This window comes from Puma concolor, chromosome E2, assembly GCF_028749965.1.
Source record: "Puma concolor isolate L17-30 chromosome E2, mPumCon1.1.hap2, whole genome shotgun sequence".
NCBI lineage: Eukaryota > Metazoa > Chordata > Mammalia > Carnivora > Felidae > Puma > Puma concolor.
The window spans coordinates 24,450,452-24,464,117 of record NC_141681.1 but is presented as its reverse complement, the minus strand read 5'-3'; the positions used below and the strand labels follow the sequence as shown (position 1 = coordinate 24,464,117).

The 13,666-nt window shown below is 37.3% G+C and overlaps 1 protein-coding gene across 4 annotated transcripts in view; it reads right to left on the bottom strand.

Moving 5' to 3' along the window:
* The window catches only part of CDH8 (cadherin 8), a 368,350-nt gene that overhangs the window by 197,480 nt on the left and 157,204 nt on the right, over positions 1 to 13,666 (bottom strand). For 3 of the 4 annotated variants that reach the window (XM_086689282.1, XM_086689285.1, XM_086689283.1), the window contains one exon: positions 8,439 to 8,558. The exons of the other annotated variant lie outside the window; for it this stretch is intronic. In XM_086689282.1, the coding sequence (XP_086545408.1) occupies positions 8,439 to 8,558 (120 nt within the window). The remainder of the gene's footprint in view (positions 1 to 8,438; positions 8,559 to 13,666) is intronic. 4 annotated transcript variants of the gene reach the window in all.

Sequence of the window (13,666 nt, the reverse complement as noted above, 5' to 3'; positions counted from 1 at the left end):
ACAAGTAAGGGGATAGCAGAACTTCTCTTTTCCAAAGTCCAGAGTTCTGTTCTTAACATTCTTGTGAAGATAAAATAAGACACATAGGGGATTTTTTGTCTCCTGTGCTCTGTTTTTTTTTATTATTATTAAAAATACTCTAGTATCGATAACTTGATGACAGTTGCCATTGGGCAATCTTCTTTATAAATTTCATAAATATGTTCAAGTCCCATAGCCTGCTCAAAGGATGCTCACTGTCACAATACTGATTATAGCTACAAGTCTGGCTCTTGCTGGTAAGGCCTGAATCCTGATAAAAAAATGAACTGAGGACAGGACCAGATGCGTTTGCGGGTTATTCTAATTCTACTAAACACTTAATAACGCAATTATAGTAATTCTCTACAATCTCTTCTAGAGGACAGAAGCAGAGGAAATACTTCTTAATTCATTCTATGAGGCCACCACTACCCTAATACCAAAATCATATGACATTCTAAGAAATGATAACTATAAACAAATATCTATAAAAACATAGATATGAAATCTTCAGCAAAATATTAATAAATTGAATCCAAAAATAGTATGAGTTATATGTCATGGCCAAATGAGATTTATCCAAGATATGCCAAACTGAGTCAATACCCAAAAATCAATAAAATCTATCACATCAACAGATTAAAAACAGAACAATCAGATGATCATATCAGTAGGTGAAGAAACAGTATTTGACAAAATCTAACTCTCATTCATGATTTAAAACTCTTAGTAAAATAGGAACATAAGGGAACTTTTCAATCAGTTAAGACTATCTACAAAAACCCTACAACTAATAGCATACATAAAGGTGAAAACCTTGAAGATTTCCTACTAAAATCAGGTCCAAGACAAGGATGTTCCTTCTCACCACTTCTTTTCAACATCATGCTGGTAAGTCCTTACTAATACAATAAGACAAGGAAAGGAATAAAAGGTACACAGATTGGGAAAGAAGACATAAAATGTTCATTGTTCACATATGGCATGATCATCTATGCAGAAAGTCCAAAAGAATCGACAGAAATAAAAACAACAAAACCTTCGGGAACTCATAATAAACTAGAGCAAGGCTGCAGGATACAAAGCCAATGTTTTCCTATATAAAAATGATACATTTGAAATTAAAAACACCATACGTTTTATGTTAGCACCCCCAAAACTAAAGTACTTAAATATAAACCCAACAAATATGTACAAGATCTATATGAGGAAAAACAGCAAACTTCCAATGAATGAAATAAAAGAATAACTAAAAAATGGAAAGATATTCCATGTTCATCAACAGAAAGACTCAGAAACATCTGGATGTCAGTTCTTCCCAGCTTGATGTAGAGATTCAATGCAATACTAATCAAAATATCAGCAAATTATTTTATGGATATCAACAAACTGATTCTGAAGTTTATATAGAGAGGTAAAGACCCAGAACAGCCAACAAAATACTAAGGGAGAACAAATTAGAAAGACTGATGCTTCCTGACTTCAAGACTTACCACAGAGCTGCCCTAATCAAGACAGTGTGGTATAGGTGACAGGACAAACAAATAGGTCAACGAAATAGAATAGAAAGCCCATAGTGGGATTACATAAACAACATCAACTGAACTTTGACAAAGGAGCAAAGGCAATGCAGTGGAGTAGAGATAATCTCTTCAACAAATGATGCTGGATAGCCATATGCAAAAACAAAACAGAATCCAGATACAGACCTTACACCCTTCACAAATATTAACTCAAAATGGATCACAGTCCTAAATGTAAAACACAAAACTATAAAACTCCCAGACAATAGGAGAAAATCTAGATGACCTTGCATATGACCATGACTTTTTTTTTTTAACGTTTATTTATTTTTGAGACAGAGAGAGACAGAGCATGAATGGGGGAGGGTCAGAGAGAGAGGGAGACAGAGAATCTGAAACAGGCTCCAGGCTCTGAGCCATCAGCACAGAGCCTGACGCGGGGCTTGAACGCACGAACCGCGAGATCATGACCTGAGCCGAAGTCGGACGCTTAACCGACTGAGCCACCCAGGCGCCCTGACCATGACTTTTTAGATATAATACCAGAGGCACAAACCAAGAAAGAAGTGGTAAGCTAGATTTGATTAAAACTTAAAATCCCTGGTCTGTAAAAGGTACTGTATTTCACTGAATGAAAAGGCAAGTCACAAATTTGGAGAAGATGTTTGCAAAAAACATATCTGACAAAGGACTGCTACCTAAAAAACACAAAGAACTCTTAAAACTAAACAATAAGAAAACAAAGGGCCTAGTTTTTAAAAATATATGTCAAAGACGGGGGTGCCTGGGTGGCTCAGTCGGCTGGGCGTCTGACTTCCGCTCCAGTCATGATCTCAGGTCTGTGAGTTCGAGCTCCGCGTCGGCTCTGTGCTGACAGCTCAGAGCCTGGAGCCTGTTTCAGATTCTGTGTGTGTCTCTCTCTCTGTCCCTCCCCCATTCATGCTCTCTCTCTCTCTGTCTCAAAAATAAATAAACGTTAAAATTTTTTTTTTTAATTTAAAAATTTCAAAATATATGTCAAAGACCTTAACAGACACCAAAAGAACACATAGAGGTGCCAAATACACTTACAACAAGATTCACTACATCACATGTCTTCAGGGAAATGTAAATTAAAGTAATGAAATACCACTACACATCTATTATAATGGCCCAAATCTGGAACAATGGCAATATCAAATTTAGGTGAGGAAATGGCAGCAACAGGAACTTGCACTCATACTGGCTGGAATGCAAAATGGTACAGATACTTTAGGAGACAATGTGGAGGTTTCTTACAAAATTAAATATACTCTCACCATACAATTCTGCAATTGCACTCTGTGGTATTTACTCCAAGGAGTTGAAAGCTTATATCATCATGAAAACCTGCACATCGATGTTTATAGCAGCCTAGTTCATAATTTGCAAAACATGGAAGGACTAAGAAGTCCGAGAGCCAATGAATGGATAAATACACTGTGATCTACCCAGAGAAGGAATATTATTTAACTCTTAAAAAAATGAGTGATCGACGGCAATCAAAAAGAATGAAATCTTGCCATTTGCAACTTACCAATCCAACAGTAGATGGAACTGGAGGGTATTATGCTAAGCAAAATTAGTCAGAGAAAGACAAATATCATATAACTTCACTCATCTGAGGCCTTTAAGATACAAAACAGATGAACATAAGGGAAGGAAAGCAAAAATAAAATAAAAACAGGGAGAGGGACAAAATATAACAGGCTCTCAAATATGGTGAAAAGCAGAGTGTTACTGGAGGGGTTGTAGGAGGGGGGACGAGCTAAATGGGTAAGGGGCATTAAGGATTCTACTCCTGAAATCATTGTTGCACTATATGCTAACTAACTTGGATGTAAATGAAAAAAAATAAAATGGTAAAAAATAAAAATAATAAAATTTTAAAAATGAGTGATCAAGTCATGAAAAGACATGGTGGAAACTCAAATGCATATATACTAAGTGAAAGAAGGCAATCAAAGAAAACTACATACTCTATATGACATTCTGAAGCAAAACTATGGACACAATAAAAAGATGAGTAGTTGCCAAGGGTTATTAGGGGAGGGATGAACAGAAAGAGCTCAGAGGATTTTTAGGGCAGTGAAAATATGTATGGTATTACAGTAATATATATCCTTATACTGATATATATCCTTACAATGATATATATCCTTATATATTTGTCTAGACCTATATAATGTACAATACCAAAAATAAACTTCGAAGGCAAACTATGGATTTGAGTGATTATTATGTGTCAATGTAGGTTTATCCTTGGTAAAAGTGTACTGTGCTGGTCAAAGATACTGGTAATGGGCAAGACTATGCATTTGTGGGGCAAAGGATATATGAGATATCTCTGTCCCTCTCTCTCAATTATATTCTAAACCAAATACTGCTCTAAACATTTTAAGTCTTTAAATTTCTTTTTAAATTAAGGAGAAACAATTGTTTCAAAATTATTACCAAAATACAAATGTCACTATCCTGGTTCTTTAACAACAATAATAACAATAAAAAAGGAACTGAAGGGGACACCCAGGTGGCTCAGTTGGATGAGCATTGGACTTTGGCTAAAGTCACGATCTCACTGTTCATGGGTTCAAACCCCATGTAGGGCTCTGTGCTGACAGCTCAGAGCCTGGAGCCTGATTTGGATTCTGTGTCTCCCTGTCTCTCTGCCCCTTCCCTGCTCACGCTGCTCATACTCACCCACCCCCCCCCCCACACACACACACACTCTCTCTCAAAAATACAGAAACGTTTAAAAAAAAAAGGAACTGAACAATTCCACAGTAGAAATGTGTATTGGTATTTAAACCAACATATTCTGTCTCAGTTATTTTGCATCTCTTCCTGAAGTCATGGACAGACCAACTATGTACAGGGTTGGCACCTATGAGAGTTGTAGGGGTATATAGGTCTTTTGTAATGAATTTGGGCTCATCCCTGAATATTTCTTTATTTTTCTAGAATTTAGATCCCTAGGTCAAAATTAGTGAACATTCCTTTTTTTTTTCTTTTTTCTTTTTATTTAATTTTTAGAGAGAGAGAGAGAGAGAGAGCACACGAGCACAAAGTAGGGGTGGGGCAGAGACAGAGGGAGACACAGAATCCAGGCTCTGAGCTCCAGGCTCCAGGCTCTGAGCTGTCAGCACAGAGCCCGATGCAGGGCCCAAACTCATGAGCTGTGAGATGACCTCAGCCGAAATCAGACGGTTAACTGGCTAAGCCACTATGGCGCCCCTTAAATTAGTGGACATTCTTAATGGTTTTGATACATAGCCTTCAATTTTTTTCAATAAATGTAATTATTAATACTTTTACTATTAGGTTTTGACTAAGTAATTTACCAAGAACATATTAATCCTGCACATTACTGTTTTAAACATCACATTTGCTGACTTGATAGGGCAAATTTATTTACTCTTTTGTGTTTGCAACATGTTGTGACAGCCACAGAGAACCACTGCTTGGATTTCTCTTCAACAAAAAATTTGCCTAAGAGTATACTTAGCTGACATCTTCCAGCTGAAGCACCTTTAGGGTTAGTTCTAGTTTGCAAGTTGAGGATTCTTCTTCCCAGACACATCAGAGCCAAAGACTGAGCATGGCCAGACTGTATTAAAGCCTACCCATGTTTGTAAATTATGGGTTTCTTTTAAGAGCCATTTTTGCTCCAGGGACCCCCATGGGTTTGGCCAAGATGCTGTCAAATCTGCACTGCCTTTCCTGTTCCTCTCTGTTTAACTTGCATGGGTATCAGATCTGCACCGCAGTATGACGGGCTGCCCTGCCTAATCCTGTTTCAGGCCTCTTATGGGCTGGATGTTAATCTCCCTCCCAAAATTCTTATGTTGAAATGTAATCCCCAATGTGATGATATTTGGGGGCAGGGACTTTAAGACGCATTGCAATCAGGGGCGCCTAGGTGCCTCAGTCAGTTAAGTGGCCAACTTCGGCTCAGGTCATGATCCCACAGTTCGTGAGTTCAAGTGCCACGTCAGGCCCTGTGCTGACAGCTCAGAGCCTGGAGCCTTCTTCGGATTCTGTGTCTCCCTCTCTCTCTGCCCCTCCCCAGCTCATGCTGCCTCTGCCTCTTTCAAAACTAAATAAACATTTAAAAAACAAAAAGAAAGAAAAAAAAAGAGGCAATGTGGTCACTGTATTAATGCTCATATACAAAGAGACGAGGGAGCTAGCTCGCTCTGTTTTTACAAGAATACAAGAAGTCTGCCACCTGCAACCTGGAAGTGGGCCCTCACTGGAATGCTACCATGCAGGCATCCTGATCTGAGACTTCCAGCCTCAAGAACTGTGAGAAATAAATTTCTGTTTCTTATAAGCCACCTAGTTTAAGGTATTTTGTTATAGCAGCCAGAACTAAGACAGTGCTTTTTTGATCTTTTATAGCCCTTCCCCACTAAGCCAGTTCTTCTCCTCATTGTGTCTCAATGTCTTTTCCAGAGGACATAACTGGTACACGTATTTTGGTTGCCAGAAAGTGTATTTACTTTCCATTTGCTTACAAAATAAAAAGCCAAAATGCTCAATGGTCTTTTCCCTTTTTTTCTATATTTTTCTGACATAAAAGTTCTAAAAAGTCTTCTTAATCAATTTATGCATAATATGCCCTTTTCTACCACAAACACTGAAAAAAATTCATACCAGTTTCAAAAATATTTTTAAAAACACAGAGAAAGGGACTCACAAAGCAACTTTAGCTTGTATGGGAACAACTTACACTCTGCTTTCATTTGAACACACCTAAGTGTAATTATGCAGGCATTCACACAACTGTTTATATTTCACTTGTACATATTTGTGTTGTAGCAAAAGAACTTAGGCTGACTACTGATTACTGAATTTAGCCTCTATTTCCTTCTGCATTGTGTCTGTTTTAGTTTAAAATCTCAACTCCACTCAACCAATATCGATTAAGCAACTTCTATATACATTCTCAAAGTATCTGTTCTCTCCATTTTATTTCCCACAATGGGTTCTGAATAAACTTTCTAAAATATAAAACCAGATAATTTTGTATCTTTCAAATTAGAAACGATAAAGCTAAAATAAATCTATGTTGAGAAAGACACTCATTATGCTGGGTAAAAATGTAAATATTAAATGTTGCTGACATTTGATTAAGCAAATGGCAATAGATGTCAATGAGACTTAAAAGTACCCAAATCCTCTGACTTACTAGGGGACTTTTATCATCTATACCTCATAGTAATTTATTCTTGATATATGAATTATTTAAATGTTATCACCATACTCCCTTGTATTTATGTTGAAAGCAAAAATCTGTCTTCCAAAATGGATTGTGTGATACTCAAAGGCTGACATTAGCCTTTGTGAATTTTTTTCCTTACATTTAATTCAATGTCTGGCCCACAGTGAATGCTGAATACATTTTTGCTGGATTATGCCGGGCCTGGTGAACAAAATGATCCAAGTGGACAAATAGTCAAGGAGCAAAGGAAAAGACGATTCAACTCCACTTAAGCCATCAACACAGTTTTGTTTTACAGAAGCCTCTGTTCCATAATTATTCCCTAGGAAAGTAAAGTTCAAAGATGGCTTTGAAATTAAGGACCTGGGGATGAGTCCCAGTTTTACTCCCAAATCTGTCACTGTGACTTTGGCCAACAGGACATCTCCAGACTTCTCTCTCTCTCCCTCCCTCCCTCTCTCCCTCTTTTTTTCTCTCTCTTTCAGCTGACTGCCTTCTCTGACACTTCCCCTAGGGTCATCAAGGAGCCCAAATGAGATGAAGTTTATAACAGACTTCTCTCTTCTCTGAGGAAGAGTATGTAATTATGCCCCTAATTAATGTCTTTTACAAGAGTTCCTTCCTGTTCCTAAATCTAAATTCAATTTTAAGACATGACCTATTTATATATAAATTGTACTTTTTCTCACTTTTAAATGCATGAGGATTTTACTCTTTGAGTTTAAAAAAAAAAGCAAAGAGAGGCTTTAAATTTTTAATTTATTAATAATTGACTTACTGGTAAGACATGGAAATTTATCTCAATAATACTGAAAACTCATGAATCAGAGAAAATATATTATACCTATTCTATACGTAGCTATGTATTGAATTTGTCAATTTGGAAAATTTGCAGACCAAACCACAAGATACAGAATAAAAATTCATGCAAAATACACTGTTATTAATAATTTTTAAGTGTGCTATAAAAGTTTTGTTTTGTTGTTGAAACTAACTTAATGATTTCTAAAATCTGTACCACCAGATTCAGGATACTGGTTGGGTCGAATACTGGCAATACTTTTATTACTACCACTACCACTAGGTCATAAAGATCTCTAACGGGTAGATATCAGCATCCTGATTTATAAATAAGCAACCTAATAGCAAACATAATAATACCCACCCATTGGATGATTACCACATGTCATGCACTATATGGTCGATATTTATTACCTGATTTGATGTTCATTATAACACTATTAAATAGATTCCATACCCAATTTATAGATAGGGGAGTTGAAACTTAAAAAAGATTTGTAAGTATTACTCACAAAGAATCACAGAGCCAATAAGCAACTGGCTTTATTCTTAAATCTGATATTTAAGTGTGCCTGATGTATAAACACATTTTCCCCCAGGATGAAAAATAGTGCCAGGCCATCTGTTAAATAGGTGATATTCTATAATGGGTCTGCAATTTGTTTTAATCAGTATCAAAATGATTGTTGGGCTTGCCATGTAGCACACATTGCACAGGAATAACACATTCAAATATTATTGATACAGGCAGTGAAGTACTTAACCATGACATTTCATAATCCAAATCCCAAGAAAAGTGTTTCCCTGAAGCAATAACATGGTAAATAGAATTCAAAATTTAGGCCACAAACCTGTCTCAGGCTCAATGGAAAAATAAGGCTGCCCTTCCAAGATACTATAAACCAACTTTGCACTGTTTCCATAAACTGGGTCATCAGCATCAGTAGCTGTTACATTAGTGACAGACGTACCTAAAAAAAAAGAAAGAAAGAAAGAAAGAAAGAAAGAAAGAAAGAAAGAAAGAAAGAAAGAAAGAGGAAAAAAAGAAGAAAAAGAGGGAGAGAAAAGATAATAATTAACACATTATCCTTTGCCAAGAGCTAAATTTTGCCAAGCATATCATACAGAAATCCATGTGTGGGAATAAGGAAAATAAGAAATCTCTTCAAAAATATGCAGATAAACTACTCTGTCATAACTTCAAAACTATCCAAGTCTTTTAAAAGAACGAGTACTGCTAGGCTGGAACACTATATAAAGATAACCCTTTTAGAATCGATATTATTTAAGATTCCTTTTTTGTTTTCATTTTAAAGACACCTATCAGATTCATGTGGGCTTTGAGGATATGGAAAGGAAAAATATCAAAGAAACATGAAACACAAAATTAATCATATCACACGTAGCATTTAAGTTTTGCAAAACTAAAACTGAAGACACCTGAATAAAATGGCTGCTAGAAAAACTGCACAGAAATATCAGAGGCATATTTCATTCATTTTATCTAATTCTTTAGAATATAAAATTAGATTGGAACCACCAATTAATCAGTATGTTTAGGTAATTACGCCTTATGGATAATAGAATCAAAACTTTTTTTTTCGGATTCATTTTCTTTGTGTTATTCACTCATTCATTCAGCAATTGAGCGCATATAGCTTGCCTCATATGAAGTAAAGATACTAAGATAAGGTCTACACTGAAGGAGTATACAGTTTGGTGGTGGAAGGGAAGAGGAGGGGACTGGTGCACACACACATAGAAATTCAGCTGAATGCAACAGCACCATGTCTGGAACTCTCACTCCACAGAGAGGGCGGGCAGGGACAGGACAGCTTTCTGCGAGACGTTGCATTTGACTTACATTATTAAAGACAGGTAGAGTTTAATCATGAGAATAGCAGGGAAGGAATTCCAAGCAATAAGTCAAGCATAAGTAAAGGCAAAGTAGTCTGAAAGACTGTGTGAAATTCTGGGAACTGCTAAAACTGGGAGCAATTGGAGATGTCTGGTGTGGTGACAGGCTTCAAGTTCTGTGAGGACAGGGTCAATGTCCTTAATCCAGTAAGGGTTGGACACATAATACAGTAAAACCTTGGATGGTAAGTAACTTGTTCTGTGAGTGTTCCACAAGACGAGCAAACATTTCTAATAAATTTTAACTCGATTAACGAGCAATGTCTTGCAATACAAGTAGTGTGTGATGCTGAATTTCACATGATCACAACTGAGCCAATGGTTCTTGAAATTTGCTTTGATATACAAGTGCTTTGGATTACAAGAATGGTTCTGGAAGGGAATTATGCTTGCCAACCAAGGTTTTACTGTAATTATCAAACACTGATAATTGAATGAATGGGCAAAAGAATAAATCATCTGATGATTTAACGACAAATGGTATCTAAGTGTCACAGAGAAGCTCCCTAGCAAGTAGACTCTCAGATTAATGGCAGAATTTTTTTTTTAATGTTTATTTACTTTTGAGAGAGACGGAGACAGAACGCGAGTGGGTTAGGAGCAGAGAGAGAGGGAGACACAGAATCCGAGGCAGGCTCCAGCCTCTGAGCTGTCAGCATAGAGCCCGATGCGGGGCTCAAACTCACAAGCTGTGAGATCACAGCCCGAGCTGAAGTTGGCCGTTCAACTGACTGAGCCACCCAGATGCCCCTAATTGCAGAATTTTTACCAGGGAGTTCTCTTCAACTGATACCTGTGGGGAAATGAACAGGACAATATTGGGTGGAACCAGCCCTTGGTCTGTGATGCACTCACAGACTCCAGCGGCCTCTCTATACCTGACATGGTCATTGAGGAAATGGGGCCAGACCTTTAGACTCCAGCACTGTCCAGTTATTGGATGTGGGAACCCCTCTGAGAATGGAGGCTTGGTCTTGGGTCATGCAGCTCTCTTCAGCTGGATGACCTTCAGCCCTGAGATGCCAATAATCAACACTCTCAAGCAGCATGGGGGAAGAGTGTTTCAATTTGAAGGGCGGATCTGAGCGGCATACCTCCATGTTTACTGAAATAGGATAGAGCTTTTGCAAGATCTTGCCAATCAAAATGTTATTAAGGGTTTTGAATTACGGTCACTATACATGAAAATGTAGTAATACTATTCATTGAGCGGTTGATAGTCCTGTAAAATTGGAATTTCTACTCAGCATTATGATTCAGAGGTGCTATAAAATCTACAGTGATAAAAAAAAAACACCTCATGTTGGTTTTGTAATACATTCCATCAGACACTGGGAACAATATCAAAGAAAAAAATAAGACTCACTTTCGAAAATAACTCATCAACTAGCTGGTAAAGATGAGCACGTCAAAGTACAATATTTGTAGTTATTTGAATATTGTGTGGGATGGAAAAGAAATGGAGGAAAAACCTTCCAGGTAAGAGGAAGAAAGTGAAATAAATACATTTTAGGAGGAGATCTGATTGGAAAAATCAGCCATCAAGCTAACTTTGGAGAGGCAAGCTGGAGTGCAAAATGCAGAGGTCATTTGAATGCCCAGATGGGGAGTATTGGCTCTTCCTGTAGGAAACAGAGAAGGTATTTCAGTGAGAGACCAGTCCTATGCTGTTCTCCTTGATTAGTGCCCCCAGATTTAACTGGAGCAAGCGATATACAAGATTAGGAGATCAGACTAGATATGTGGTTACAGCAGTAGTCCAGTTAGGGGGGTGATAAAACATTAACAATAAATATGGATCTTGAGGCTCATTTTCTTGATTTCACCTTTGTACTAAGTTTCCATAAGATGTTCAAATGAGGGTAAACTGAGTGAGGGGTATGCAGAACTCTTTCTGTCCCTTTTCTCTAAGTCTAAGAATAGTTCGGAAAAAGTTAAAGAAAAAAAAAAAAGAATGAATAGCAAGAAAAAGATTCAGGAGTTACTGAGAGCTAATAGTGCAGAGATTCATAAGAAAGGGTGAACTCTTCCAAGCAGAAGTCCGTGAAATAATTGTTTGTTTTTGCTTTGTTGTCTTATTTTTTTTTTTTAGGAGAAATGCTCCCCCCCACCATTATGAAGTAACACATTATCATTGTTTGAGAAAAATGAACTCAAATATGACGTTAGGCTAATTCTGTTCTAACCACTGCCTAGGCACAAGAAACAAAGAAGTGAACAAAGAGTCAAAAATCCCTATCATCACTAAAATTACCTGCTAGTAGGTGACTTAAATTGAGAAACACCTTCATGCAGAAAAATAAATCAATCAAACAAATTTGTGAACAATGACAGAATCACTGCATATATGTGTGCAGTGGGTGTATTTGGGTGGAGAAGTATGTGGGTCACGGTTTTGCAGATGGGATATTTCCAATCTACGCTGAAACAGTTACTCGTCTCTTTGGGCAAATCATTTAACCTGCCTCACCCACCAATTTCAAATCTACAATACACATCAGAATTATTGTGAGAGTCACACTAAATAATCTATATAGACTCTGAGCACAGAAATGACCACATGCTAAGCCTATGAGCACCAACTCTGCCTACATTTTAGAATCTGGGTTGAAAAACATTTAGATCTTTGGGGTACCTTTCAGATCTATGGCATGGCAATATGGGGATGGTGGTGGAGTATTTTTAAAAGTCTTCTCAGGCAACTCTTAAGTAAAGTCATTGTTCAGAATGACTGTAGTGGGTCCCGGACTTTTTTATAATTTGACTTCACTCCCCTACAAAGAAACATTAATTTCTATCATGATTATTCAGAAGAATTCTCACTCAGATTTGTTTATATATTGAAGGTTTTTTTAATCCATTCATAGTGCATAAAGGCCCACGGAGATGATTTTTCCTTAAATGGAATTTAGGGATCTTTCCTGGGAACTTCACTAATGCCAGACTGATGATGATTCTATTTGTTTTCATTGATTACTGTAACCTGATGTTCTTTTATTGTCCCATCACATTACCAAACACTGAGGCAGGAGGAAGGGGCCAGATTTCCATAATTTCCATGTTCTGTGATTTAGTTTTTTGCACATCTGAAGACAATCATTTTTCATTCTGCACACCTTAAAGTTCTGTGATAGAATCAAATGGGATGATATTAAGTAGAGAAAAGAGACTAAGAAGATCAATTTGGAGTCATACTGTGTTGAACCAGAACACTTGTTTTATACCCATGTTCAACTTCTAGGAGTCCTGTGTCCTTGGCCAAAGAAACAAAACTTTTCTAAGCTTTGTTAAGAAATCCTTAATCTGCAAAAAGGAAGGTAAAATAACTGCTACCGCCTAGGCTTGTTAAGATAATTAAATGTAATAAGTTATACAAACAATAATGAAGAGTCATTGACATTTTATATTTCTGAGACCTTGCTGTCACTGTTATTATATGTACATTATGTGTATGTGCATGAGAGACTGAAAAACAAACTCATCTTTTATCATTTTAAGTGGAGGTGGTTGCTGTCATTTCTAAGTGTTGTGCCTAATTAACAGTAGTATATTTCCTTAAATTTGAGGGGAAAACACAGAAAGACTTCCCCAAATGTAACAATATCTTCATGCCCTTAATAAGAAACTAACTTAGAAAATACACATACACACTCACTCCCTCTCACTTGCTCCCATCTAGTTTATCTCACGTCAGTTTCCTCTGTGGTATAAAACTGCTGTGGACTCAAAAATAAACTGTGTGTGGATGTAGCAAGCACAAGGGCCAGGCAGTGGGCACATCATCAGCACAAGTTTCTCACTGTTATGTGAATGGGTGGCATTCAAATCAATGCCCTATCTCTCAGCCCATGCAAATCCCATACTCTTTCGAAGATGAACTACTGTCCCGAGCAATGCGACGTAGCTAAGGCACGATTTTACCCACATCCTCATCCATGATATTTCTGCCTGATGTCTGGCTTCCCGGGAAATCCACATCCTTCAACTTTAGACATCTGGAAATGAAAAGGCAGCTCTACTTCCCGTCAAGGATAATATTTCTCCTAATAGTGATTCAAGACTGTTGATGCACCTGTACACTGGAATAGATGTGTGTAGAGGTTTTGTGGATGCATTTGTCAAGTGATTACCCAGAGGGGGGAAAATGGATGCTTTGAGGTTA